Genomic DNA, 26,181 nt, shown 5'->3' on the forward strand with positions numbered 1-26,181 from the left:
ATCATACTATTACTGTGGAGAGGGACACTGCTGTTCTCACCAAGGTATCATACTATTACTGTGGAGAGGGACACTGTTGTTCTCACCAAGGTATCATACTATTACTGTGGAGAGGGACACTGCTGTTCTCACCAAGGTATCATACTATTACTGTGGAGAGGGACACTGTTGTTCTCACCAAGGTATCATACTATTACTGTGGAGAGGGACACTGCTGTTCTCACCAAGGTATCATATTATTACTGTATTTTTAATGAAGGCCCCAAGGGAGATGTTGGAGACAAATCCGACAGCTGTTCATTATTTCATAAAAAGTATTTAATGTCCTAAACAGTGGGCCCACTGGGAGATAGTTCTGCACACAAAGTCGGAATCCTCTCGAAGATACAATTCATCACATATAAATAAGCCAGTTATATGAAATGACCTTGAACAGAGATGAAAAACAAATGATCAAGTGTCTGGATACACAATGAGCCATACAAGTTGTTATCTGAGTGCATGAATACAGTCTCATACTAAATGAGAAGTTACAGTTTATTACAGAATTGAAAGTCACAGGTTATACAGAATATGTCCTGATAATGGATGTTATTACAGATCAAGCCTACCAGAGTAAAGGTCGACCCTTCAATACTATTATACTGTCTCTTTAAGAAGTGATTAGGGCCCTGACCGGACTAGACCAGGAACAACTCTGGGCCTTGACATGTCAACAACTGGTTCTGGTTCTTTGTGGTCTTTAGGGTGGACAGGTGTTCACCTTTGGAGAGGGAAGCCGAGGCCAGCTTGGGCACAACGCATCAGCTAACGAACTCCTACCCAAACTGGTAGAGGGTATGGATGGACTGGCCTCACAGATAGCATGTGGCAGGTAATGACCAATAGCATAATGCTACTTATACACATATATACACATATAATAAACAGATAGGAAACCAATCTTGAACATTCTCAGTCTGACTGTGTTTTTGTCTTACTGTAACTCTGCCAGCCATCACACCCTGGTGCTGGGGTCCTCAGGTCAACTCTGGGCCTTTGGCAGTGGGGTCAAAGGTCAGCTAGGGACTGACAACACAGGCGGCAGCTTGCGACCCACCTCAGTGCTGCTGAAAAGGGCTTCTGGTGGGGCAGCTACAGTCATACACAACGGTACCAGATACAATGTGTATTCTATTCTCTTCTATTCTATTTTGTATTTGATTCTATTCAATTCTATTATGCAGCTACATACTGACTATGTAGTGTTTGTGTGACTGAGTAAGAACACATTATGAGATTTTATGTCCCTACAACCTCTTCTGTACATTTTGTTTTTTTACCAGACATGAAGATATCAGTGGGCTGGAATTCAAACTTCATTTACACTGCTGAGGTAATGTTTCTGACCTTTTATACCTCAGTAAAAGGGAGACTGCTGAGGTAAGTATTTCTAGTGTTTTATACCTCAGTAAAAGGGAGACTGCTGAGGTAATGTTTCTGACGTTTTATACCTCAGTAAAAGGGAGACTGCTGAGGTAATGTTTCTGACGTTTTATACCTCAGTAAAAGGGAGACTGCTGAGGTAATGTTTCTGACGTTTTATACCTCAGTAAAAGGGAGACTGCTGAGGTAATGTTTCTGGCGTTTTATACCTCAGTAAAAGGGAGACTGAAACGTTCTAAGTGTCTCAAGCAGCTAATTCATGTTTGAGATATTCACATGTATTATATTGCTTTATCTGCCTTTGTAGAGTTCTGAAAGAGAACAGCCAATCGGGAGGTTAGATAAAGCCAAGCTGCAAAAATGGCTGTCGATGGAGCAAGGAAATGCAGAGGCGCATTAATAATAATAATAATAATAATTATTATTTACATTAAATATTAAAACATACAATCTACCGTAGACAAAGGTTCTTTGTTAGTTTTTATTTTTTTTCTAGCTAACTAAAAATGACATAAACAAACATTTATTTTACAGTATATTTCTTATAGTATAATTGTACTGAAACATCAAATATGTCCACATTTGTTCCAACAGAGAAATATCCTTGATGTTCTCAACAAGTTCAAGTCTTGTGGCCAGTTTCACCAAAGCCAGGTAAGTAATTTAAAAATGGAAGGTTTGGATAGTTTGAATTGAAAACGGTATGTGTACAGTTAGGACTATGTTGTGTTCTTGCTAATGCTTTGCCCTCTGTTTCCTATGACCAGTGAGATTCCACAAGCAGCCGGAGCTTTGACAGTGGACCTAGAGGCTGCTAGCCAGGTTTTTGACCAGCTACTGAACATACCTTGGATTAGGAAATCAGTTAAGATCAACTTACTCTTTAAACCCATATGTTAAATGAATATATATTTAGAACAGATCTAAATGTTACACTCATCATTTCTCTGTTATTTTTCTATATAGATAAACATTGTGCCACTGGTGGAAAATCTTTGCATTTCAGCAGCTGTCATCAAGTCACCAGAGATCTTTCTGATACTACCCACAATCTCTCTTCTCCACGAGGACCACAACGTCATCAACATGGTCATGACATTAGCAGTATTTATCAACAACCATCTGAATGAAACGGCTATGAAAACTTTAAGTAAATAACCCCTGACCTTTTCCAATTGTAATTATCCGCCTACCTCCTCATGCCTTTTGCACACAATGTATATAGACTCTCTTTTTTTTCTACTGTGTTATTGACTTGTTAATTGTTTACTCCATGTGTAACTCTGTGTTGTCTGTTCACACTGCTATGCTTTATCTTGGCACGGTCGCAGTTGTAAATGAGAACTTGTTCTCAACTAGCCTACCTGGTTAAATAAAGGTGGAAAAAAAAGAAGAAAAAAAGAATCGGCTAATAATCACATTTGGCATCAGTTAAAAATGACTAGAATATTATTGTAATTGAACCATGGCTGACACTACATAACCAGTGTATACACTGAGAGATAATCCTTTTTTGGCAATATCATGAAATGCAAACATTATTGTAATTTACAATAAGGTCATATAATGCACTTCATTTTCTACTGTATTCTAGAAGACTGGTGGTCGTCACTGGAGCCTTCCATCATGACTAAGCACATTCTGATGTGGAAGAATGCCCTGTCATTCCTGCTGAGGAATGGTCTTCTGGTTACCCACAACCCTGGAGTCAAACTCTTGCTACAACTCCTCAAGCAGCTCCACAAAGTCAGTGTCCATGCACCTTGCTTGTCAATCATTTTTATGCATTTGATCCTTTTCTATATTTCTGTCAATAGTTGATCATCCTCCAACATAACTCATTAACCGTTCAGTCCTTTATCGTAAATAATTCAGAATTATTGCTGACAAGACATTTGTGATGGAATGTAGAAATGTATCATTATGTTATGTCAAAGGCAAACAAAAGGGCTGGAAGAATCCAGAAAGTTCCAGCCAGTACCTTTTATGTGGAAGAGATCATTGGTAACGTCATTCCTATGGAGGACGTGAAGCTTTGGCGTTTTTGGTCAACAAGGGAGGTAATAAAATAACATAATAACTATCTCTAAATTAGAAAAATTATGAATTGTCCCTCTAAGTTTGTTCTTAAAAGATGAGGGGGAAAAGTCATATGGTGGCTCCCCACTGGGCATCAGCGTACACTTCAGAGCATATGAAAGAAATGAGACCCATAATAAATTGTTGAGATATTACTTGTGTTTTTGTGTTTGTCATTTCTAGGATATGGAGGAGATGCCTGTCATCTTTTGCCGTTTCCCATTTGTGTTGAATCTGATATGCAAGATGGCTGTTTTCAACATTCATGCACATTTTTCAAAGGTAAACTATTATTCCACTTAAAATTAATATGGCTTCATTATAAGATTAGATTGACCCATATTTATGTATACCTTACATAGTGTTTCCCCAAGCTGGTATATAGTTCTATATACTTAAAAGTATGTTTATATATTGCAGGAGGTTCACAAACTCGCCCACCGGCTGACGGTGATGTGTCCTTCTGGAACGTTCCGAGACAACCCAGAATCTCCCCCTGCTCCAGTCTTCCAGTTGACCTTAAGGCGCCCGTCACTCATCGAAGACACCTTCAGACAACTGGGTGCTGCAGATCATGACTACTTCCAGAGAGAACTTGTGGTAAAATGATCTCAGTTCAAAAGGGACAATAAAGTAACATTCAAATAATTATCCCTGAGACTGAATGTTACAACTCAACTAATCTTGGCCAAATCAAACCAAATCTCAGCTACTCGATTTAACATTTTAATGTTAGACTGTCACTACCCACTGGACACACACTGGTTGAATCAACGTTGATTCCAGTGAAACAAACGTGGAATAGACATTGAAATGACGTCTGTGCCCAGTGGTAGAGTCTAGAACTCAACCTAAATGTGGCCTATTTTACTGTATCCCTCAGGTGCGGTTTGTGGAGGACATGAAGCTGTCGCTCGTCAACAAAAGGGACTTTTTCCTCCATGTGTTTGAAGAGCTGTTGGCATCAGAGTCTGAGATGTTCATGTACAATGACACCAAGACACTGGTCTGGTTCCCTGCCAAGGTAAGAACTAGAATTAGGGAATTACGATTTCATTACTGTATAATAAATCACTGCACTCTCAAGCAAATTAAAATAGTTGAGTAATGGAATAATATTCTAAAAACAATCAAAAATACATTTAGTCAGTTAATAGCAACAGAAAGAGATTCAACCACTACAGCAGTGCCACTATCTACACTGTATTAATCAATACAGAATTGTGTCCAAGTATAATCACCATTACTCTCTTCCTGATGTACCAAGGTTTTATAGTTGTACACATTCACAGCTAAAAGCTGAATTGCAGTATACAGACAACATAATACAACAAAGGAGATACAAGTTATTTGAAGAACAATGATGCCTGTTCATGCTTATTCTTGATCTCTGCCTTGACTCATGTGCCACCTACCCTTACTACCAGCCCAGAGTGGAGGAGAAGAGCTACTTCCTGTTTGGTGTCTTGTGTGGCATGGCCCTGTACAACCACAACATTGTACACCTGCCCTTCCCTCTGGCCCTGTTCAAGAAGATGGTGGGGGTCAAGCCCTCACTGGAGGACCTGAGAGAGTTTGACCCTGTTGTGGGAGAGTACGTTTGTATTTTAGAATGTACATTTTAGCATTGAATTAGTATCCCTTAGAAACGGATGAAAATGTTTCAACATGAATTTATTTTCGCTGTAATTGAAGGAGTTTGCGGTACCTCTTGGAGGACTACACTGATGATGATGTTGAAGAAAACCTGGACATGACCTTCACCGTATGTATAATATTGAAACTGATTGAGCAATGAAATATCCCTAGATACAGTATGTGAATAGTGGTAAAACGGTTTATTTTCATCAGGTGATCTGGGATGACCAGAAGGTGGAGCTGGATCCCAAAGAAACAGGAAAACCAGTCACAAGTTTTAACAAGTAAGGCTTCAGCAGTTTTTACTCCTACAGATGTAAGATCTTAATTTGATCCACCTGTTGCAGAACATTTTTTTAAAAGTGTGGTATATATTTGAGGTTTAAAAAGGCTTCAGACTTGATTTTCCCTTACAAAAAATGTATCAACCCCTACAAAAATGTCCATGAATTATAATCCACATAATAATTCACATGTTCTGTTGCTGCAGGATTATTTTCCTGCTGTAGCAAACTGGCTCACATTACGGTCTTACATCTGTAATGCATAATACAAGGTTGACATTTTAGAAGTTACAACAAGCATGCTTTCTGAGTTTAAAAAAAATGTTAAAATACCATTAATTATATTTACAGGAAGCAGTTTGTTGATGCCTATGTGAACCTTGCCTTCAACCAATCAGCGGAGAAGGTGTTTGAAGAGTTCAGGAGAGGCTTCTTCAAGGTGTGTGACAGGGACGTGGTGAAGTTGTTCCAGCCTGAGGAGCTCAGGGGAGTCATGGTGGGGAAAGAGGACTACGACTGGGACACGCTCAAACAGGTCTATATACAACCATCATTCATTACTCAGTGTGGGGCTGGGTGCTGACTTTAGAAATTAGGGCAAGGCCTCCCGGGTGGCGCAGTGGTTAAGGGCGCTGTACTGCAGTGCCAGCTGTGCCATCAGAGTCCCTGGGTTCGCGCCCAGGCTCTGTCGTAACCCGCCGCGACCGGGAGGTCTGTGGGGCGACGCACAATTGGCCTAGCGTCGCCCGGGTTAGGGAGGGCTTGGTCGGTAGGGGTGTCCTTGTCTCATCGTGCACCAGTGACTCCTGTGGCGGGCCGGGTGCAGTGCGCGCTGACCAAGGTGGCCAGGTGCACGGTGTTTCCCCCGGCGCATTGGTGCGGCTGGCTTCTGGGTTGGATGCGCGCTGTGTTAAGAAGCAGTGCGTCTTGGTTGGGTTGTGTATCGGAGGACGCATGACTTTCAACCTTCAACGTCCGTACTGGAGTTGTAGCGATGAGACAAGATAGTAGCTACAACAACAATTGGATACCACAAAGTTGGGGAGAAAAAGGAGTCAAAAGAAAAAAAAGAAAAAAGAAAAAAAAGAAATGAGGGCATAAATCAATCAATGTGTTGATGCATTTATATCAATGGGGATTTCCTTTGATGTCAAGTTATGGGTGCGTAACTCAAGTTAGGACTGGGACTAGGAGATAATGTCACGCCTTGGTCTTAGGTTTTTGTGTTTTCGTTATATATTTTGGTCAGGCCAGGGTGTGACATGGGTTTACGTGTTGTATTTCGTATTGGGGTTTGTAGTATTTGGGATCGCGGCTGATTAGGGGTGTTGTATAGGTTTGGCTGCCTGAGGCGGTTCTCAATCAGCAGTCAGGTGATTCTCGTTGCCTCTGATTGGGAACCGTATTTAGGTAGCCTGAGTTTCGCTTTGTCTTTCGTGGGTGATTGTTCCTGTCTCTGTGTCGTGTTCACCAGATAGGCTGTAATAAGTTTCACGTTCCGTTTGTTGTTTTTGTATTTATTCGTTATTTCATGTATCGTCACTTTTCTTCATTAAAGAACATGAGTAACCACCACGCTGCATTTCGGTCCGACTCTCTTTCAACAAACGAAGAACGCCGTTACAGATAATGTGCTATACATGGTGCTTTGTGACATACTGTGTGACTTTGAGTGGTGAATCGTTTAAATGGCGTGCAAGTTTAATATTGTTTAATTATTGCTGCCATTTGAGTACCGTAATTTCCGGACTATAAGCCGCTACTTTATTCCCACACTTTGAACCTCGCGGTTTATACAATGACGCGGCTAATTTATGGATTTTTCCCGCTTTCACAAGATTCATGCCGCCCAAAAACTGAGCACCGTCACATAATGTGACATAAATCGAGCGCGCTCAAACTTCCCATCATTCTGATTACGGTAGTAATTTTGTCACCCTCATCATGGCAAAGACACGGAGAAATGCATATGATGCAGCTTTCAAGTTGAAGGCGATCAATCAGGCTGTTGGAAAAGGAAATAGAGCTGCTGCACGGGAGCTTGGCCTTAATGAGTCGATGATAAGACGTTGGAAACAGCAGCTTGAGGAACTGACTCAGTGCAAAAAGACAACAAAAGCTTTCAGAGGGAAGAAAAGCAGATGGCCCAAAGTATTTGCAGCCACTCGACATCAGTGTAAATCGTGCATTTAAGGTGGCGCTCCTTGTTCAGTGGGAGGCTTGGATGACAAGTGGGGAGAAATCCTTCACTAAAACGGGCCGCAGGCGAAGAGCATCTTATGGTCAAGTCTGCCAGTGGGTCCTGACAGTGGGTCCTGCCAGTGGGTCCTGACAGCGTGGAGCATTGTCAAAAAATCCACTATCATCAACGGGTTTCGAACGGCTGGACTGCTGGGTGTTGAAGGGGCAGCATGAGCTCAGCGGGGTATTTGCCTCCGGATGAAAGTGATGAGAGCGACAATGAAAACGATCCAACATCGGATGAAGCAATTCTGAGGCTATTCAACTCCGACACCGAAGGAGATGACTTCAGTGGTTTCAGTGCACAGGAGGAGGAATAGTGACCAATGACTTTCTTGGTAGTCTACTGTTTTAATTTTTGTTACAAGCCGTGTTTCGTTAAAGCCTATTTATTTTTGTTACAAGCCGTGTTTCGTTAAAGCCTATTTATTTTTGTTACAAGCCGTGTTTCGTTTAAAGGCTGTGTAAAGTTAATTTGTTTCAATGTACCAGTAGGCACCTGCTTATAGACATGTGCGGCTTATTTATGTACAAAATACATATTTTTTAATAATTCAGTGGGTGTGGTTAATATTCAGGTGCGTTTAATAGTCCAGCAATTACGGTAATTAGCAGACACTTACCCAGAGTAACTTACTGGAGCAATTAGGGTTAAGTGCCTTGCTCAAAAGCACAACAACATATTTTCACCTTCTTTGCTCAAGGTTTTTAACCAGGGACCTTTTGGTTGCTGGCCCAATGCTCTTAATCACTAGGCTACCTACCACACAACGACATCCACTATATTTCTTCCTATTCTGTCTACCTTTCACTCTCTCTCCCCTCCTTCTCAGTGTTCCTGACGGGCTGTGATTGCGCTCCCATCCTGGGCATGGACAAGATTCAGATGAAGGTAGCGATCCTGCAGAACTCTACTGAACTACATTTCCCAGAATCCCTTACCTGCCACTTCCTACTGCTGCTGCCTATCTACCCCTCCAAGGAGATGCTGCTGGCCAGGCTCAAAGAGGCAGTGGCCCACAACAGAGGCTTCTGGAAGGAGTAATGGACACTATATATAGGCTACTGCTGTTTTCATCATTTCATTCAATGTGTTTCTTACATGTCAATATATCACTTCAGTTCAGCATAGGATTTTGGTTATAGCCTCTTTCTCGGTTCAGATTTGCCCGTTTTCAGTACTTCAGTACTTCAGCATAACGTTTCTACAGTTTTCCTCATGTTCTATTCAGTCATGTTCTCAGATGTTTAGAGAACATTAAGAAACAATGTTTTTCTGTGGGAATTCCAGGACTTCACATAATGTTTTATGCAGGTTTCTTCATGGTTCTATTTAAAGTAATGTTCTCAGAACATTAAGAAAACTTTCCATACTTTTACATTTAGCCTTTTACCTTGGCTTTTTCTATTGAAAATGTGAAAATTGCAAATCTAGGATATGTAGGCATACCCTATTATAGAAAAAACATTCATTGACTTAATGTCTACTAATTCTGGGTGTGATTTTTAAAAATAACATTCTTTTTCAGTAATATACATTCAGTAATATACATTCAAGAGCCTATTTATTTATGCATGTTTATTGATTGATTGATTTATTGATAGTGTGTGACATTTGATGTAATTCTACATGTGAACATCCTTTTTTTCTGGACACGTCTGCATCCTCTTTCAACATATATGTCTGTATCTTGTGTTTTATTGACGGAATAATTCTGTCTGTATCTAATAAATAGAGATGATTAGTTCACCTCAGTTTTCTTTTATCAATGGGAACTGCTGTCAGCACTTCGATGCAGAGCAGTGGTGTGGTTTCTCCAACAACGTACATAACGTTCTGAGAACCATATGTTTCTTAGAGCTTGGTGAGAGGGTGGTTGTCCTATGGTTATTTTGCATACAACCTTCCCATAACGTTTCCTACAGGTTTCCTCAGGGTTCTATTTAAATTAATGTTCTCAAATTGTTCAGAGAATGTTAAGAAACAACGTTCTTCCATGGGAATTTCAGGACTTCAGCATAACGTTTCTTACAGGTTTTATTTAAAGTAATGTTCTCAGAACATTCAGAGAATGTTAATAAAAAAAAAGGTCTGTGGGAATTTCAGTACTTCAGCATAACGTTTCTACAGTTTTCCTCATGTTCTATTCAGTCATGTTCTCAGATGTTTAGAGAACATTAAGAAACAATGTTTTTCTGTGGGAATTCCAGGACTTCACATAATGTTTTATGCAGGTTTCTTCATGGTTCTATTTAAAGTAATGTTCTCAGAACATTAAGAAAACTTTCCATAAAAACAAGAACCCATAGTAACATTCAAAGAACGTTGGAAGAATGTTATTTGAAAACATATACATTCCATTCCCAGCATCAACAAAATTCTCTATCCTCTATCTTGTTAAGTGTGTTCAGGTGTGTTTGCTGCACCCACTAATTGGCCACACCTGATCTTAATTAGTGCTTGTTTCCTTTGAAATGGGGTCTGTTTGAATATACTAAAATGAACAGCTTTCTATGAGTTAAAAAACATGGCATGCTTGCTACATCCTAGTGGTGCAGTGGACTAATTCCATGGCTAGAGAACAGAGAGATGATGGGTTTGAATCTCACTGACGCCATGCAACATAAAAAAAGAAATGGGTTTGCATGATTAATGCCGAAGCAAATTAATTGTGCTTGGAGTTCAAAACAGTTAACCTAAACTAGCAGTGTCATTCAAATTCTTATTAAAACAGTCTCAGGACATTATTTTATTACCCTATAATTTCTGTTCTCAGAATGGTATTAAAACACCCCAGGAAATTTTTCAGGGAACCATAGAAAAACCTCCCTGCAACCTAAAAATGTAAGTTCCCGGAACAGGCAACATTTTCACTTCCATTCTCAGAATGTTTAAAAAACATTCTGTTTTCACTGTCAGGAAACGTATGGCTTTGTCCCCAGAACCAATGGGAAACCAAAAAAGTACTTTCGAACAACTTCCAAGGAACCAAATGTGCTAGCTGGGTTTGTTTGTTTAAAATACTTTACCTCTACCCTGTCCCACTGCATATGAGCCAACCTGATATTTCCGTTTACTCAGGCCATGCCCATTGTGACATACGTTTCTGTTTGGAGGAAAATGCCAACTTAGGTTTCGTTTTCGTTTCTTGCTGTGTTTCTTTTACAGATATGTCATATGGTCTCGTTCATAGCTTTCAGAACGCACTGACTCCTAGGGCGCAGACTGACCGTCCTGTGTTCCATCAAGATGAGCTGATTATGGATACGTTTAGACGGTGATAATAACACATTTACAATGTTTTCGTGGGGAGAGAACACCCGTGATGGCTTCGGTTTAGTGAAATCGAATGATTTGGTAAAGGCGAACACGGACGGTTGCGTAAATGTCATACACCTGAAATCTCCAGTTACGCATCTTTCTGCAGGTAATAAAGTTGTCGCGTTCATCAGAAATAATGGGAAACAAGTGTCCCTCGCTCGGATGCAAGATGACAAAGATGAGAGAAGGATCACAGGAAAACTGAGTAAGCACCTTTCTATGTGTTTTTCCCCACCACAAGAGCCCACTTCTTTACTGAACTGCTTAAACAAAATGTTTAAATCGGCAATCAGCAGGTGAAACAATAACAAAGCGTCCTCCCCACCCGTTTATGTATAAAGCTGAGGCATGGGGCTTGAGATGTAACCACTCTCAAATTCATAGATAGTGCTATTGGTGCAAGGACGAACCATCCATGATATCAACATTATAGTTTTAACAATGTTTTGAGACTATACCGTGTTTGTTTACATGTACATTGTTTACGGACATTGGAGTAAAACAAGCTTATATTTTGAGTTCTGATGGTTCTGACAGTTGAACTAAGCTCGAGGCATTTCTAAGTTATATTCTTCAAGAATCAATGGGTACATATTATCAAAAATTGGATGAAGTAACTGCTAATTGCCCCTTTAAGCTATTTAATACATTTAATGTATATTTCATGTGTGTAGAGGGTGTGGAGTGCAGGGAGAAGATTCTGTCTCTGAGTTGCTGTGATGCACATATTATTTTACTGTCTGAAGAGGGCAGAGTTTTCTGCCTCACCCAATCATCCAATGTTCCCAGGTGGGTGCTTGACAGAAATGACACATCTCTAGGCTTAGGCCGACTCACATTTTAGTGGCTTCTGTCAATTGTAGTAATTGACCATTTGTAATGATTACTTTTGGTTGTCTGTGTTTTCTCAGCCCAGTGGGTAACTTGAATCAGGTAATTCAGGTTGCATGTGGAGACCACCATTCCATTGCACTAACCCAAGGTAAACAATCACATTCTAAATCACTCAGTTTGAGATATGATAGGAGGCTCTCTGTGCTCTTTGAATGTCCTTTATACCAAATAGTCTCTGTTCCAGGTACATAGATATCAACATGAGAATATTGGAAGAGATGGAGACCCGCACCCTGTCAATTTTTTAACTATAAAATAAACAGAGGCTTTAATGCTAAAATAGAGATGTTTTATTGGGACAGTATCATGCCCAAAAGTTCATAGTGCAGAAATAAAAGGTGAAAAAAAAACAAATGAGTTTGAGAAGGTTCACAATAGACATTTAAAATAAAACTAAATTTATCGCATACCAAGAGAAACTCTAACAATGCAGCACGTGTCCTGTGAGATTTTCCAATGTACAGATATTATTTGACCTTCCATTAGATGGTAAAGTGTTCACGTGGGGCCAGAACTCCAGCGGACAGCTGGGTTTGGGGGAGGGAGAGCCCAGCACCTTGTCTCCCCAGCCTGTCAAGTCTCTGTCAGGGATCCCCCTGGCTCAGATCACCGCTGGGGGAGACCACAGCTTCGCCCTGTCCCTCTCTGGAGCCGTGTTCGGCTGGGGCAAGAACAGCGCCGGGCAGCTGGGACTGGGGGACACAATAGGTACTCTATACACAAATATTATTAAATAATATCTCTTTCATTAATAGTTGGTATGTTTTAAAGAAAAGGAGTACCTTTGATATGTTTGAAGCAGACAGTGTGAGTAGATCTAATCATTTAATGTCAAATCATTATTTAGGCAAAAAAAGAAGAAAAAGACGAGCAAGGGATTTTTTTTTGAAAAGAATACAATTGGTGAAATCTATTTTCTACAGACAGACCTGCTCCAGCTCCTGTTGATTGCCTGAATCTAAAGAAGACTGTTGCTGTTTCCTGTGGAGGGGAGCATACTGCTGTTCTGACAAAGGTTCTGACATTATTTACACAACAATATTTCCAACTGATAGTATGTTTATTCTCCCAGTACCATTAAGAGCTAAAGAATGTTTGGACCAATGATGTCTTGCTGGTTAGCATCACATACAGTAGAAACATTCATATCAACAACAGGAGCCGAACACATCATCATGATAACTGTGTGAATGGGTTTTGTTCTAGGGAGGTTTAGTGTTCACATTTGGCTCGGGTCGATATGGACAGCTTGGACACAACTCTCTCAGAAATGAACTACGACCTCGACTGGTGGCCGAATTCTGGGGGGCAAAGGTGACCCAGATAGCCTGTGGAAGGTATATAGTTACTAGATTGATATAAGTCATGTGAATCTCTGTAAAATCATATATAGTCACACAAAGATCAGTGGATGTAGCTTGGGGTGTCACTGGGTATATTCTTGGATATATCCATTCTTAGGGATCACAGTTGATTTGTGATTTTTCCTTGACCTACAATCTTGTTTGTCAAATTAGAAACCACACATTGGCGTTTGTGGGCTCCTTCAAAAAGATCTACTCATTTGGGCATGGAGAGCAAGGGCAGCTGGGAAATGGAGTCAAGATGGATCAGTCTGTGCCTCTGCCAGTACAGCTACCACAGGGTAGTTAAAACATTCCTTTCCTTTGCATAACGTAACCTAATTAAAATGCAATACAGTACTTAGGCTGAAATGTTGGTCTCTATGAAATGATAAAATAACAGGTTTATAACATCCTAACTGTTTTGGGTAACTTTCAGACCACATTGATGACCAGCAAATTGAACAAACCTTTGCTGGAGGAAACCATTCCTTTGCCTTGTGCAGCACTACTCAAGTAATGTGTTTACAGTTCAAAGTTTACAGTTAGTTTGTTCTGTTTGTCCTTACTACTTAACATTGTTTTAATACAGTGCATAAAATTGTTATAACAGGAATCAGGAAAAGGGTTGAATGACTCCAATCTCGGAAAAGTGACTCAAACATTAGATGATGACATCATTAACAGATGGATCTCGGACTGTGACTCAAAATCATGGAAGACGATACAGAAGTTAGTATAATACAAATAAACCTGATGCCTAGGCTCAATACAAATACGCAATTCATGATGGTTGATAATTCGACAAGGCAACACAAACATACATGAGTCAGTGACACAAAACAACTACTGAAAAGTCGAAGGTTTCAGGAACTTACCTGCACTGAACTATAAGATTCTTCACTTTTATTTTCAGGGAAATCACAAAAACATTCTCTTCTGCATCATGTTTAAATGGGAGCTTCCTGGACAAAAGGTAAAAATGAGCTGCCTATCCATGAATGTTTTATCATCACATTATTGAACAGTTTGTTTTATTGTTGCATATTTAATAGTATTTATTGATCTCATCAATCACTAGCCGTGACAAACATTATCAAACCTCACTGAAGCGCTCTGGCCTGGACTTGTCATTCGCCCGACTGGCTTTTCAAAAGCTGGCTAAAAAGAATAAAGTGCTAGCTGAGGTATCATTTCATATATTATCTTTATGATCAGATACTTATTTTAAATAGTTCTGTTTGTTGTCCTTGATATTCAATTTGACCAGTCATTGATACTGTAAGCCACGATAAGTCATTTAGTTGTGACCCACACAAGCACTCCTGTCATGGTTCTAGGTTGAAGATGTTGTCCAGCGCATTCTCCTTCCCTCCCTGAGTAAGGATCCCATTGGGGTGGAGGGTCTGAGGGTGTACCTCATCATCCCTGAGCTCCTGAGAGTTCTCTTAAAACAACAATGTCGCATAGACATTATTGGAGCCTTTGTTTTTGCCATCCTCAGACTGAACCCAGACAAGTTCCAGGTCCTTGGTAAAGTCACCATTCATCAATATACCTTTTTTTCCATTCTCTTCTCTTGTCTTGACTTCTCTCCTCCCCTCTTCTTCTCTCTTTTTAAGATATAGCAGGTTTTGTGTGCTGTGGTATTAACTAAACTTTTGTCTAATTCCAATAGAGGGCCTATGGTCGACACTTCCCGACACCCCCTTCAGAACTCTGGTGAAAACATTCCACTATGTGTCAGCAGAGTATCTCCGTATGGTGGCAGAGGGCTGTGCTGTTAAAAAAACATTTGAAGGGACTGTAAAGGTTATGCAGAGGCTGTATGAGGTATATATCCATTGCCATAATTGGGTGGCTTTCAGAAAGTATTCATACCTCTTGACTTATTCCACATTTTGCTGTGTTACAGACTGAATTCAAAATCAATTAAATATTCCCCCCCCCCCACCATCTACAAACAATACCCCATTATGATAAAGTGAAAACATGTTTTTAGAAATGTTAGCAAATTTATTGAAAATTAAATACAGAAAATATTTAATTTACCTAAGTATTCACACCTTGATCAATACTGTGTAGAAGCACCTTTGACAGCGATTACAGCTGTGAGTCTTTCTGGATAAGTCTTTACGAGCTTTCCACACCTGGATTGTGCAACATTTGCCCATTATTCTTTTCAAAATTCTTCAAACTCTGTCAAATTTGTTGTTCGTCATTGCTAGGACAGCCATTTTCAGGTCTTGCCATATATTTTCAAGTAGATTTAAGTCAAAACTGTAAGTCGCCTCAGGAACATTCACTGTATTCTTGGTAAGCAATTCCAGTGTAGATTTGGCCTTGTGTTTTAGGTTGTTGTCCCTATGAAAGGGGAATTTATCTCCCAGTGTCTGGTGGAAAGCAGACTGAACCAGATTGCCTGTGCTTAGCTCCATTCCGTTTCTTTTTTTATCCTGAAAAACTCCTCAGTCCTCAATGATTACAAGCATTTCCATAACATAATGCAGCCACCACTGTGCTTGAAAATATGGAGAGTGGTACTCAGTAATGTGTTGTATTGGATTTGCCCCAAACATAATAGTTTGTTTTCAGGACAAAAAAAAAAATCCTTTGCCACATTTTTTTGCAGTATTACTTTAGTGCCTTGTTGCAAACAGGATGTTTTGGTATATTCATATTCTGTACAGGCGTCCATCTTTTCACTCTGTCAATTAGGTTAGTATTGTGGAGTAACTACAATGTTGTTGACCCATCCTCAGTTTTCTCCTATCACAGCCATTAAACTGTAACTGTTTTAGAATCACCATTTGCCTCATGGTGAAATTTCTGAGCGGTTTCCTTCCTCTCCAGCAACTGAGTTAGGAAGGACGCCTGTATCTTTATAGTGACTAGGTGTATTGATACACCATCCAAAGTGTAATTAATAACTTCACCATGCTCAAAGAGATATTCATTGTCTGTTTTTTGTGGGGGTTTTTACCCTTCTTTGCGAGGAATTGGAAAGCCTCCCTGGTCTATGTGCTTGAATCTATGTTTGAAATGTACTGCTCGACTGAGGGACCTTACAGATTGGAACAGAAGCCCTGGCATAAGAAAGAAATGAGTTAATTGACAATGTCAATGAATATGTCAAAGAATCTATTCTGAATTGAATTAATTGGTGTTGACTTGTATGTGTGGGGTACAGAGACGAGGTAGTCATTCAAAAATCATTACTACACACAGAGTGAGTCCAGGCAACTTATTATTTGACTTGTTCAGCAAATGTTTACTCCTGAACATAACAAAGGGGTTGAATAGTTATTGACTCAAGACATTTCAGCTTTAAATGTTTCATTAATTTGTAAAAATTCTCTAAAACACAAGTCTGCGTTTGACATTATGGGGTATTGTATTTTGGCCAGTGACCAAAAAAATCTACATTTTATCCATTTGAAATTCAGGCTGTAACAGAACAAAATGTGAAAAAAGTCAAGGGGTGTGAATACTTTCTGAAGGCACCCAAGGTAAGCAATGTATGTATGGAGAAAAAAAAGTGCACTTTTGTATGCTCCCTTAACCTCTGTTTTGTTCAGGTCAATTGCAACAGACGCATCAAAATTGCAGCAAGCAATTTCCACATCAACAGAGCCAATAGTATGCTTCAGAATGTGAGTAGCCTATCTCATAAAATGAATGCAGGTTGGTATGAAAATGGATAATCATGTTAATGATGTCACTGAAATCTACAAAGAGTAGAAAATGATTTGGTAATTTCTAATCCTCTTTAGATGCTCAACACACTTGTATATTATGACTACCAAAATCTTCCCGAGGTAAGCAATGAAAGTCAACACCAATCAATTGAATTCAGAATAGATTATTTGAAATATTCATTGACATTGTCGATTAACTCATTTCTTTCTTATGCCAGGACTTCTTTTATTCAGTTCACCGGCAATCTTGCATCTTCAACACAGAGGCTAAATGTATAGTTTATAAATTGGAACTCAAATACAGCGTAAGTTGTTTCCAAATGTGGTGTTTATTTAAAAAAGGTACCACATTCATTTACTACACTGTTATCAGATTTGAAAAATGAAGGCTAAATGTTGCCATATCTCAAATGTGTTCCTTTTTTTAGTTTGCCAACCATGGACTTTTAGCCTTTGGCATCCCTACAATACATGTGAGGAGAGAGAGAGCCCTGGAAGATGCTTTCCAGCACCTTCGACAAAGTGGGCACGATTTCAGAATGCCTTTGAAGGTTGGTGTTAGCTAGGTTTTATAGTTTTTTGTGTGTAAAATGTTCATTTTGACTTTGTAGCTATAAATAAGAACTGAACTGAGAAAAGAGTAGTGATTAAACAAGTAATACAAACACCAGGACTTTGTACTTATTTTAACATCTACCTCTGTATTAGGCAAAGTATTTTCATTTCCTAATCCTTATTTAGGAGTAAATAGCGTATTTGTTTGTCTCCAGGTGAAGTTTCAAGCAGAGAATGGTATGGATGAAGGTGGTGTTTCACTGGATTTCTTCAGCCTCCTGGGGAGGGAACTTCTCACAATGGAACCAAAGACACTGGAGGTTTACGAGGACTCTGGACTTGCGTGGTTCACAACATCTGTACGTTCCATATTCATTTACAAATTGTTCCCAGATTTAACTCAATCTTTCCGCCACAATGTTTTTGTTTTATTTACTAACTTAGAAATATAAATGATTAGAAATGTATATTATCAATGAGAATTATATTATACTGTTAAATATTGAAAATTCTGATTAGATTATGGCATTCTGTTTTTTTCAATCCATAGGGCGGCGGTATTACTGATGAATTCTACTTACTTGGGCTGCTCTGTGGGAAGGCACTGTATAATCAGTGTGTTCTGAACCTCTGCTTCCCTCTGGCTCTCTTCAAGAAGCTTCTGGGTCTGACTACAACATTGGATGACCTTAAAGAGCTGTCTCCAACTGAAGCACGGTACAATTATTCTGCTGAAAAAGGTATACAGGTTACTGCCAAAATAAAGGAAACACCAACATAAAGTCTCTTAAAGTTCCAATGCAACCATTAAAAAAAATCTCACTATCAAATCACATCTGGGTAACAATTAAGCACCGTACTGTGATTGTTTTCAATTAAAATGGTCAAAAAGAGAGAGACAAATGCTTCTTAGCAGAGGACAATTTCTCAAGCAAGAATTTTGCAAGGACTGTCTGAGAGTGGTCTGAGTGAAAATGTGCTGTTATTGGCAGAGAGGTTTGGAACACTCTTTCTTATTGGACTATTAACTAATTTACTTCATGGTGATGTCTGATCATCTGATGGAGTTTTGGAAGGCCAAAACTCAGTCCCCACAAAACTTACACTAAACGTGAATTAAGATAATGTGGAAATATATATAAAACAAAGGAAAATCATGTTTTTCCTGCACAGGGCCTTTAATGGGGCTTTGAGTCACCACGAACCACCAAAACAGCTTCAGTGCACCTTGGCATAGATTCTACAAGTATCTGGAACTCTATTGGAGTGATGCGACACCATTCTTCCACGAGACATTCCATAATTTGGTGTTTTGTTGATGGTGGAGGAAAATGCTGTCTCAGTCGCCGCTCCAGAATCTCCCATAAGTCTTCAATTGGGTTGAGATCTGGTTTACTGAGACACACACACACACACACACACATACTTTAACTTAAGAAGGATCCGCCCCTTTATTAACATTTTCGCCTAAAATGACATACCCAAATCTAACTGCCTGTAGCTCAGGACCTGAAGCAAGGATATGCATTTTCTTGATACCATTTGAAGGGAAACACTTTGAAGTGTGTGGAAATGTGAAATTAATGTAGGATAATATAACACATTAGATCTGGTTAAAGATAATAGAAAGAAATAATCTTTGTATTTTTCGTACCATCATCTTTGAAACGCAAGAGAAAGGCTATCATGTATTATTCCAGCCCAAGCCCAATTTAGATTTGGGCCACTAGATGGCAGCAGGATATGTGCAACGTTTTAAACTGATCCAATGAACCATTGCATTTATGTTCAAGATTTTGTATCAAGACTGCCAAATGTGCCTAATTGGTTTATTGATACATTTTCAAGTTCATAACTGTGCACTCTCCTTAAACAATAGCATGGTATTCTTTCTCTGTAATAGCTACTGTGAATTGGACAATGCAGTTAGATTAACAAGAATTTAAACTTTGCCAATATCAGATATTTTTTTATATATATTTTTTATTTCACCTTTATTTAACCAGGTAGGCAAGTTGACAACAAGTTCTCATTTACAATTGCGACCTGGCCAAGATAAACGCAAAGCAGTTCGACACACAACGGCACAGAGTTACACATGGAGTAAAACAAACATACAGTCAATAATACAGTATAAACAAGTCTATATAAATGAGGTGAGATAAGGGAATTAAAGGCAAAAAAAGGCCATGGTGGCAAAGTAAATACAATATAGCAAGTAAAACACTGAAATGGTAGATTTGCAGTGGAAGAATGTGCAAAGTAGAAATAAAAAATAATGGGGTGCAAAGGAGCTAAATAAATATAGTAGGGAAAGAGATAGTTTGTCTATCTATGTCCTGGGAAATGTTCTTGTTACGTACAACCACATGCTAATCACATTAGTGTACATTAGCTCAACCATCCTGAGGTCGGGACACCGATCCTGTAGAGGTTTAAACCCCCTATACTCCTTTGAGACCCCTCTTTCAATGTCACTGAGATCTCTTCTCCTAGCCATGGTAGCCAAAATAATTGGCAACTGGGCATTTTATACATGACCCTCAGCATGATGGGATGTTAATTACTTAGTTAACTCAGGAACCACACATGTGAAAGCACCTGCTTTCAATATACTTTGTATCCCTCATTTACTCAAGTGTTTCCATTATTTTGGCAGTTCCAGTTGCAGTCGGAAGTTTACATACACTTAGATTGGAGTCATTAAAACTTGTTTTTCAACCACTCCACAATTTTTTTGTTAACAAATTATAGTTTTGGCAAGTCGGTTAAGACATCTACTTTGTGCACGACACAAGTCATTTTTCCAACAATTATTTACTGACAGATTATTTCACTTATAATTCACTGTCTCACAATTCCAGTGGGTCAGAAATGTACATACAATAAGTTGACTGTGCCTTTTAAACAGCTTTGAAAATTCCAGAAAATTATGTCATGGCTTTAAAAGCTTCTCATAAGCTAATTCACATCATTTGAGTCAATTGGAGGTGTATCTGTGGATGTATTTCAAGGCCTACCGTCACACTCAGTGCCTCTTTGCTTGACATCATGGGAAAATCTAAAGAAATCAGCCAAGACCTCACAAAAAAATTGTAGACCTCCATAAGTCTGGTTCATCCTTGGGAGGACTGAAGGTACCACGTTCATCTGTACAAACAATAGTATGCAAGTATAAAAAACATGGGACCACGCAGCCATCATACCGCTCAGGAAGGAGACGCGTTCTGTCTCCTAGAGATGAACGTACTTTGGTGTGAAAAGTGCAAATCAATCCCAGAACATCAGCAAAGGACCTTATGAAGATGCTGGAGGAAACGGGTGCAAATTATCTTTTTCCACAGTAAAACAAGTCCTATATTGACATAACCTGAAAGGCTGCTCAGCAAGGAAGAAGCCACTGCTCCAAAACCGCCATAAAAAAACAGACTACAGTTTGCAACCTGCACATGGGGACAAAGATCGAACTTTTTGGAGAAATGTCCTCTGATCTGATGAAACAAAATATAACTGTTTGGTCATAATGACCATCATTATGTTTGGAGGAAAAAGGGGGAGGCTTGCAAGCCGAAGAACACCATCCCAATCGTGAAGTACGGGGGTGGCAGCATCCTGTTGTGGGGGTGCTTTGCTGCAGGAGGGACTGGTGCACTTCACAAAATAGATGACATCATGAGGGAGGGAAATTGTGTGGATATATTGAAGCAACATCTCAAGACATCAGTCAGGAAGTTAAAGCTTGGTCGCAAATGGGTCTTCCAAATGGATAATGACCCTAAGCATACTTCAAAAGATGTGGCAAAATGGCTTAAGGACAACAAAGTCCAGGTATTGGAGTGGCCATCACAAAGCCCTGACCTCAAGCCTATAGAAAATTTGTGGGCAGAACTGAAAAAGCTTGTGCGAGCATGGAGGCCTACAAACCTGACTCAGTTACACTAGCTCTGTCAGGAGGAATGGTCCAAAATTCACCAAACTTATTATGGGAAGCTTGTGGAATTCTACCCGAAACGTTTGACCCAAGTCAAAATAAAATAAAGTGGTGATCCTAACTGACCTAAAACAGGGAATTTTTACTATTTTACAAATTTTTAAATGCTAGGAATTGTGAAACTGAGTTTAAATCTATTTGGCTAAGGTGTATGTAAACTTCCGACTTCAACTGTACCTGTATATGTTCATGTCTTCAACCGCTGGCTGTTGATTTAAAGAATCCATACTACTGTATCTCAACACATTTCAGGATAATGTTTTTCAATACCCCAGCAAAGTTAAGGTTCTGTCTCCTTCAAGTTGGTGGTTCCTCAGTTGCCACTAGTTTGGGTGTTACAAAGCACTTCATTTTAACAGTGTAGTTGTTTTAGATACTATTATATATCTGCTCAAATCACATTTTATCGTTTGTTTGTTTAAAATTAGTGGCTTGCAGTATGTGTTGGATGAAGATGAGGAGTCTGTTGAAGCAATGGATTTGGTTTTCATGGTAAGAGAATTGATACCTATAGCTGTTTTTGGTAGCCTACACAGGTAACCCCAGCTGATGCTGTAATAATCTTTATTGTCTTTCTAAGTACAAAGGGCAAGAACTGATACCAAATGGAGAGGAGGTCCCAGTTACCATGGTCAACAGGTATATTTGATGACAGTAATCTTATCAACATATAAATCTTATGAATCTCTTGAACTAACAAAAGGATTCCACAGGAAGTGTTCTGAACTCATAAATAAACATTGGTCTGCCTGCCATATATCATTCACAGGAAGAAATATGTTGACTTGTACGTTGACATGAAGCTCAACAAGTCAGTGCAGAGCCAGTTTGCAGTCTTTGAGAGCGGCTTCTACAAAGGCTTCCCTATACAGGCATGGAGGATGTTTCTACCTGAGGAGCTGATGACACTTCTACAAGGAGATGACAACTACGAGTGGGACAAGTTGAGAGAGGTAAAGTTCTACCTGCTTAGATATGTCATAAAAGTACATAAGCAATAGAATATGGAAGTTCATACATGTTTGGTAGCCTATATAGCAGCTCTATGCTCCCAGTGGTTAAATCTGGTCCCATCCTGTTTGGGCTATACAGTCTATGGCTATAATACAGTGGCATGGACTACTGTACATGCAGTTGTTTCATTAGGTTTTTCTCTGCACTAACAGAATGCCAAGTATCAAGGATATAGGCCCACAGATGACATCATCCAGAACTTCTGGAGGGTTTTCACAGAGTTCTCAGAGGAGGAAAAGAAGAAGTTCTTAAGTGAGTTAACAGACAGTTAATTAAACTTAAATATGTAAATAATTGTATAGCTCCAGAAATGCTTGGTCAGTGGATAATTATTATCCTCTAATTTCTAACTTCTAGCTTTTCTGACTGGAACGGACAGACTGCCCAGAGGACGAAGTCTCTCCAAACTGCAGATGCAAATCACATCTTTGGGCAGCACTGACCCTGATGAATATTATCCGAAAGCACAAACCTGCTCTGTGACATTATGCCTCCCTAACTACAGCAGTATCGACACACTACAGGAGAAGCTTCTCCATGCTATCACCCACTGTGATGTGTTTGGAGATGTTTGAAATTGTTAAACTGGGAAGCATGTAGCATTTTTTATTTATTTTTATCCTCACCAGTCATTATTATTATTATTATTATATTCATGTTTTAAGTCAATGAAACACATTCAGAGCTAACAACGGAACATCTTCAAACATATTAAGTAGTCTTAAATACAGTTTTCCTATTTAAATGACTTCAGTATTGCACAATGTGGACCAATATAAATATGTATTTCTTGACATGTTCTACTCATGTTTCCTTCATGCACTGGGATAGCTGGATACTTGGAGACCTCTGCTGTTTGAATATCTAAACGACGTGCTGTCTTTGTTAATAAAAATGTTTAACTGCGAATGAGTGCCATAGTAAAAAGAGCCACTGTTAATAAAGATTTGTTGTGGAAGTTCTAGTGCAATACTGTTTTTTAGGAAGTTATGCAAGTACATCGCATGATTCGGCTAGATTTTGCTGACACCAGTCATGCCCGCCACTAGATTAAATAACCACAAAGTCATAAACCCCGCCCTTTTCTGAAATGTCTCTTCATAAAATGTGATGTAACACCTTACCCTACCAGCACTGATAAACGTATGCCTAACGGAGTCTTAAATGAAGAACAAACTGCATTTTTATGGCTGTGGACTCTGACTTTGTGGGTATAGAAGTATAAACCCAAAGTCACATGTTGAGTGACGAAGAGGATCAACCTACATCACAACTTCCTTGTTATTATCGAAACGCCCAGCTAGTGGAATTCAGGAATGCATCTCTACAGGTAAAACACATGCTATTTGTTGCTTTAAATCACGTAGCTACGTTTTGTGCAATTGATTACATTTCTATATTTGAACGTTGAAGAGTCTGTGAAATGCAGATAGATTCACTAGATTGGCTAAATATGGCAAGCTTGCTAGTATTCTGCGAAATGGACGCATTTGTAAATCTCGTTAAGCCCTACCCGTTAGCTGTCGTTTTTATCCGTATAGCCAGTTACCGACCGCTAGCGAATACGATGGAGTTGACACGATTGACTAGCTACTGTAACTATTTTACATAGTTATAGGCTATAGCTAACTATATACAGTAGCTATAGAGCCATTTGGTGGTCACGTCCAGACGATATTGGATGTACGCATAGAGCAATAGTTGGAATCTTACGTCAGCCAAAGTACATCCATCTGCTAGCGCAAGCTCGGAATCATCCCTTGCATATTCATTCATTGTCAATGTAACCCTCTTTCTGTCGTAACCATCACAACAACTATCATCATCCATAAGGCCTCTATCTAGCAATAATCCACATAGGTAACTATGACACATGCAGAATGAATGATGTGTATTGTCTGAGCATGACAGATTGTAAACTGAAAGTGCCACTTGACTTCTAAGGAAAGGAGGGGCCCATGTCTCCATGTTTACTCCCAAGAGGGCACCGAACCTTTAGAGCAGTCTCTCTCTGCCTTCACCTTGGCTAACTCTGTCCATAGCACGCACGTTGGGAGTGGATTGCGTTAAGGCAGGACAGTTTGGTGCTGCTTAAACAGGGATTACAGAGGCACTGGGTTTATTTAAACAAGCTGGTGGTGCTTCCACCTTATCTTTTCACTGCTCACGTCACACAGGCTCCACCCCCAGCAGAGTGTTTACCCAGCCTCACTTCATTTTTAAAACATGATCCAACATATCAGATGATGAGTGCACTGTAAGGGCCAATGATGTGATCTTACTACCATCTGACACCCTACTTCTTCTCCTCCTCTCCCCTGTTTCTCCCTTCCAGACTTGTGATTTACACCAAGGGGAGAAGGCAGGGCCGCCTTCTAGCCTGAAGCTCTCCTCCTTCTTCCCCTCCTGTCTTTCACTCTCTCCTTCCCTCCTTCCCACTCTAAGCCATGATGCTGTGTTGGGGCAGTACTGTGGAGGGCCAGCTGGGTATCGGCGGAGCGGGGGACCCAGTGTACGAACCCCGGAGCTGCCAGGCGTTCAATGGGCGTGGCCTGAAGGAGGTGGCGTGCGGTGGGCGCCATTCGCTATTCCTGTTGCGTGATGGGAGAGTGTACACGTGCGGCTCCAACCGCTGTGGGCAGCTGGGCCACGACAAGCCGGGGGACTCACCAGGTAAGCTGCCAGTACCAGCCAATTAGCAATCTGCAGATGTTAGCTAACACTGTTTGATGTTTATTTGTGGTACAACCTGTGTTTGTTGATATTGTAGGTGGATTAAAAAAATCTGCTATACTGAATGCCCAATCTAGTGGGATATTACATCTTATTGTACTTGGCTGCAACTCTAATGTGTAAGGGAAATCTGCCAATGAGCAGATTTGTTCTCTACTGTTCTCTACTATAATGAAACGTTATACCTGTGTCACAACGTTTGTTTAGACCCCACCTCCTTAATACTACAGTAGCATTTAATCACTTTTGCAATGCAGACTATATGAATTCATGGTGGATTAGGTTCTATTTACTAAACAGAGGGATAATGCCTGGGAGGAAGGAGGTATGACAATCTTAAAGCTCATGTTATTTATGACATTTAGTGTATGTCCCAATTGGCACCCTATTTCCTATAAAGTGCACTACTTCTACAGTGTAAAAGTAGTGCACTATAAAGGAAATAGGGAGCCATTTGGGATGAATCCTTACTGGTAGCTCACTGGCTCCTAGGCTAAGCCAGGAGAGTTGATAGGTTGGAGAAGCACTATTTCTAGGACTCAGGAGTGTGTTGTCACTCACATGGCTGTTTAATGAGATCTCAGGCACCAATGATCTGCTGTGTGTGTGTGTGTGTGTGTGTGTGTGTGTGTGTGTGTGTAAGGGTCATATTTATGTTTAGCCATACAACCATACACTTGACGACTGCTTCTGGAAACTATCACAAAACGTTGATTATTGTTGGAAGCACTCCCTTTGCCACCAGTCATTCTCAGAGCACCTTCTCATTTAATAGGCCTATTTATTATCCAGTTGGGCCGATAACACCAGCTTTACCATACGCAAAGGCAAGGATACAGTTTTTTTCTCTGTACTGAAAGTGATCAGTCTTAACTTTTTTGGAATTATATTAACAGTGGACTGACTAATGGACAAAATACTGAAATAATGTTTTTGAATGAATTAGCCCTTTAAAGCGTCAATC

The 26,181-nt window shown here is 39.8% G+C and overlaps 3 protein-coding genes across 8 annotated transcripts in view; all 3 read left to right on the forward strand.

Annotated features, from left to right (window-relative positions):
* LOC109877635 (probable E3 ubiquitin-protein ligase HERC6) overlaps positions 1-9,417 on the forward strand; it is a 44,492-nt gene extending 35,075 nt beyond the window's left edge. Inside the window, exons 13-22 of one of the 3 annotated variants that reach the window (XM_031828313.1) lie at positions 3,020-3,171; positions 3,363-3,485; positions 3,688-3,786; positions 3,925-4,104; positions 4,388-4,528; positions 4,932-5,098; positions 5,200-5,269; positions 5,356-5,426; positions 5,778-5,961; positions 8,501-8,618. In XM_031828313.1, coding sequence (XP_031684173.1) covers positions 3,020-3,171; positions 3,363-3,485; positions 3,688-3,786; positions 3,925-4,104; positions 4,388-4,528; positions 4,932-5,098; positions 5,200-5,269; positions 5,356-5,426; positions 5,778-5,961; positions 8,501-8,509 — 1,196 coding nt within the window. In that variant the 3' untranslated portion in view covers positions 8,510-8,618. Of the gene's footprint in view, positions 1-3,019; positions 3,172-3,362; positions 3,486-3,687; positions 3,787-3,924; positions 4,105-4,387; positions 4,529-4,931; positions 5,099-5,199; positions 5,270-5,355; positions 5,427-5,777; positions 5,962-8,500 lie in introns of all 3 variants that reach the window. The other 2 variants (XM_031828312.1, XM_031828311.1) reach the window with 2 other exon arrangements.
* Positions 9,418-10,748: 1,331 nt separating this feature from the next.
* Positions 10,749-23,445, forward strand: LOC109876663 (probable E3 ubiquitin-protein ligase HERC3). Of its 3 annotated transcripts, none has more exons than XM_031828314.1 (24): positions 10,749-11,194; positions 11,664-11,778; positions 11,901-11,971; positions 12,370-12,591; positions 12,807-12,898; positions 13,090-13,220; positions 13,401-13,528; positions 13,666-13,742; positions 13,840-13,958; positions 14,143-14,202; positions 14,308-14,413; positions 14,567-14,759; positions 14,905-15,059; positions 16,805-16,879; positions 17,000-17,044; positions 17,143-17,229; positions 17,353-17,475; positions 17,695-17,838; positions 18,030-18,196; positions 21,899-21,962; positions 22,051-22,109; positions 22,240-22,423; positions 22,637-22,736; positions 22,842-23,445. In XM_031828314.1, the coding sequence occupies exons 1-24, from the start codon at positions 10,966-10,968 to the stop codon at positions 23,057-23,059; spliced, it is 2,964 nt and encodes a 987-aa protein (XP_031684174.1). In that variant the 5' UTR covers positions 10,749-10,965; the 3' UTR covers positions 23,060-23,445. The 3 variants fall into 3 exon arrangements, 2 of the variants coding, with proteins under 2 accessions (XP_031684174.1, XP_020324643.2); XR_002253042.2 differs by having other exon boundaries at positions 10,772-11,194; positions 18,030-18,219; positions 22,842-23,442; XM_020469054.2 differs by lacking the exons at positions 22,240-22,423; positions 22,637-22,736; positions 22,842-23,445 and having other exon boundaries at positions 10,771-11,194; positions 18,030-18,219; positions 22,051-22,110.
* A 127-nt stretch (positions 23,446-23,572) lies between these two features.
* The window catches only part of herc3 (HECT and RLD domain containing E3 ubiquitin protein ligase 3), a 34,068-nt gene continuing 31,459 nt past the window's right edge, over positions 23,573-26,181 (forward strand). Inside the window, exons 1-2 of one of the 2 annotated variants that reach the window (XM_031828306.1) lie at positions 23,573-23,814; positions 24,820-25,157. In XM_031828306.1, coding sequence (XP_031684166.1) covers positions 24,932-25,157 — 226 coding nt within the window. In that variant the 5' untranslated portion in view covers positions 23,573-23,814; positions 24,820-24,931. Of the gene's footprint in view, positions 23,815-24,819; positions 25,158-26,181 lie in introns of those variants that run through there. The other variant, XM_031828308.1, reaches the window with a different exon arrangement.

The sequence above is a fragment of the Oncorhynchus kisutch genome, linkage group LG7 (genome assembly GCF_002021735.2).
Source record: "Oncorhynchus kisutch isolate 150728-3 linkage group LG7, Okis_V2, whole genome shotgun sequence".
Lineage (NCBI taxonomy): Eukaryota > Metazoa > Chordata > Actinopteri > Salmoniformes > Salmonidae > Oncorhynchus > Oncorhynchus kisutch.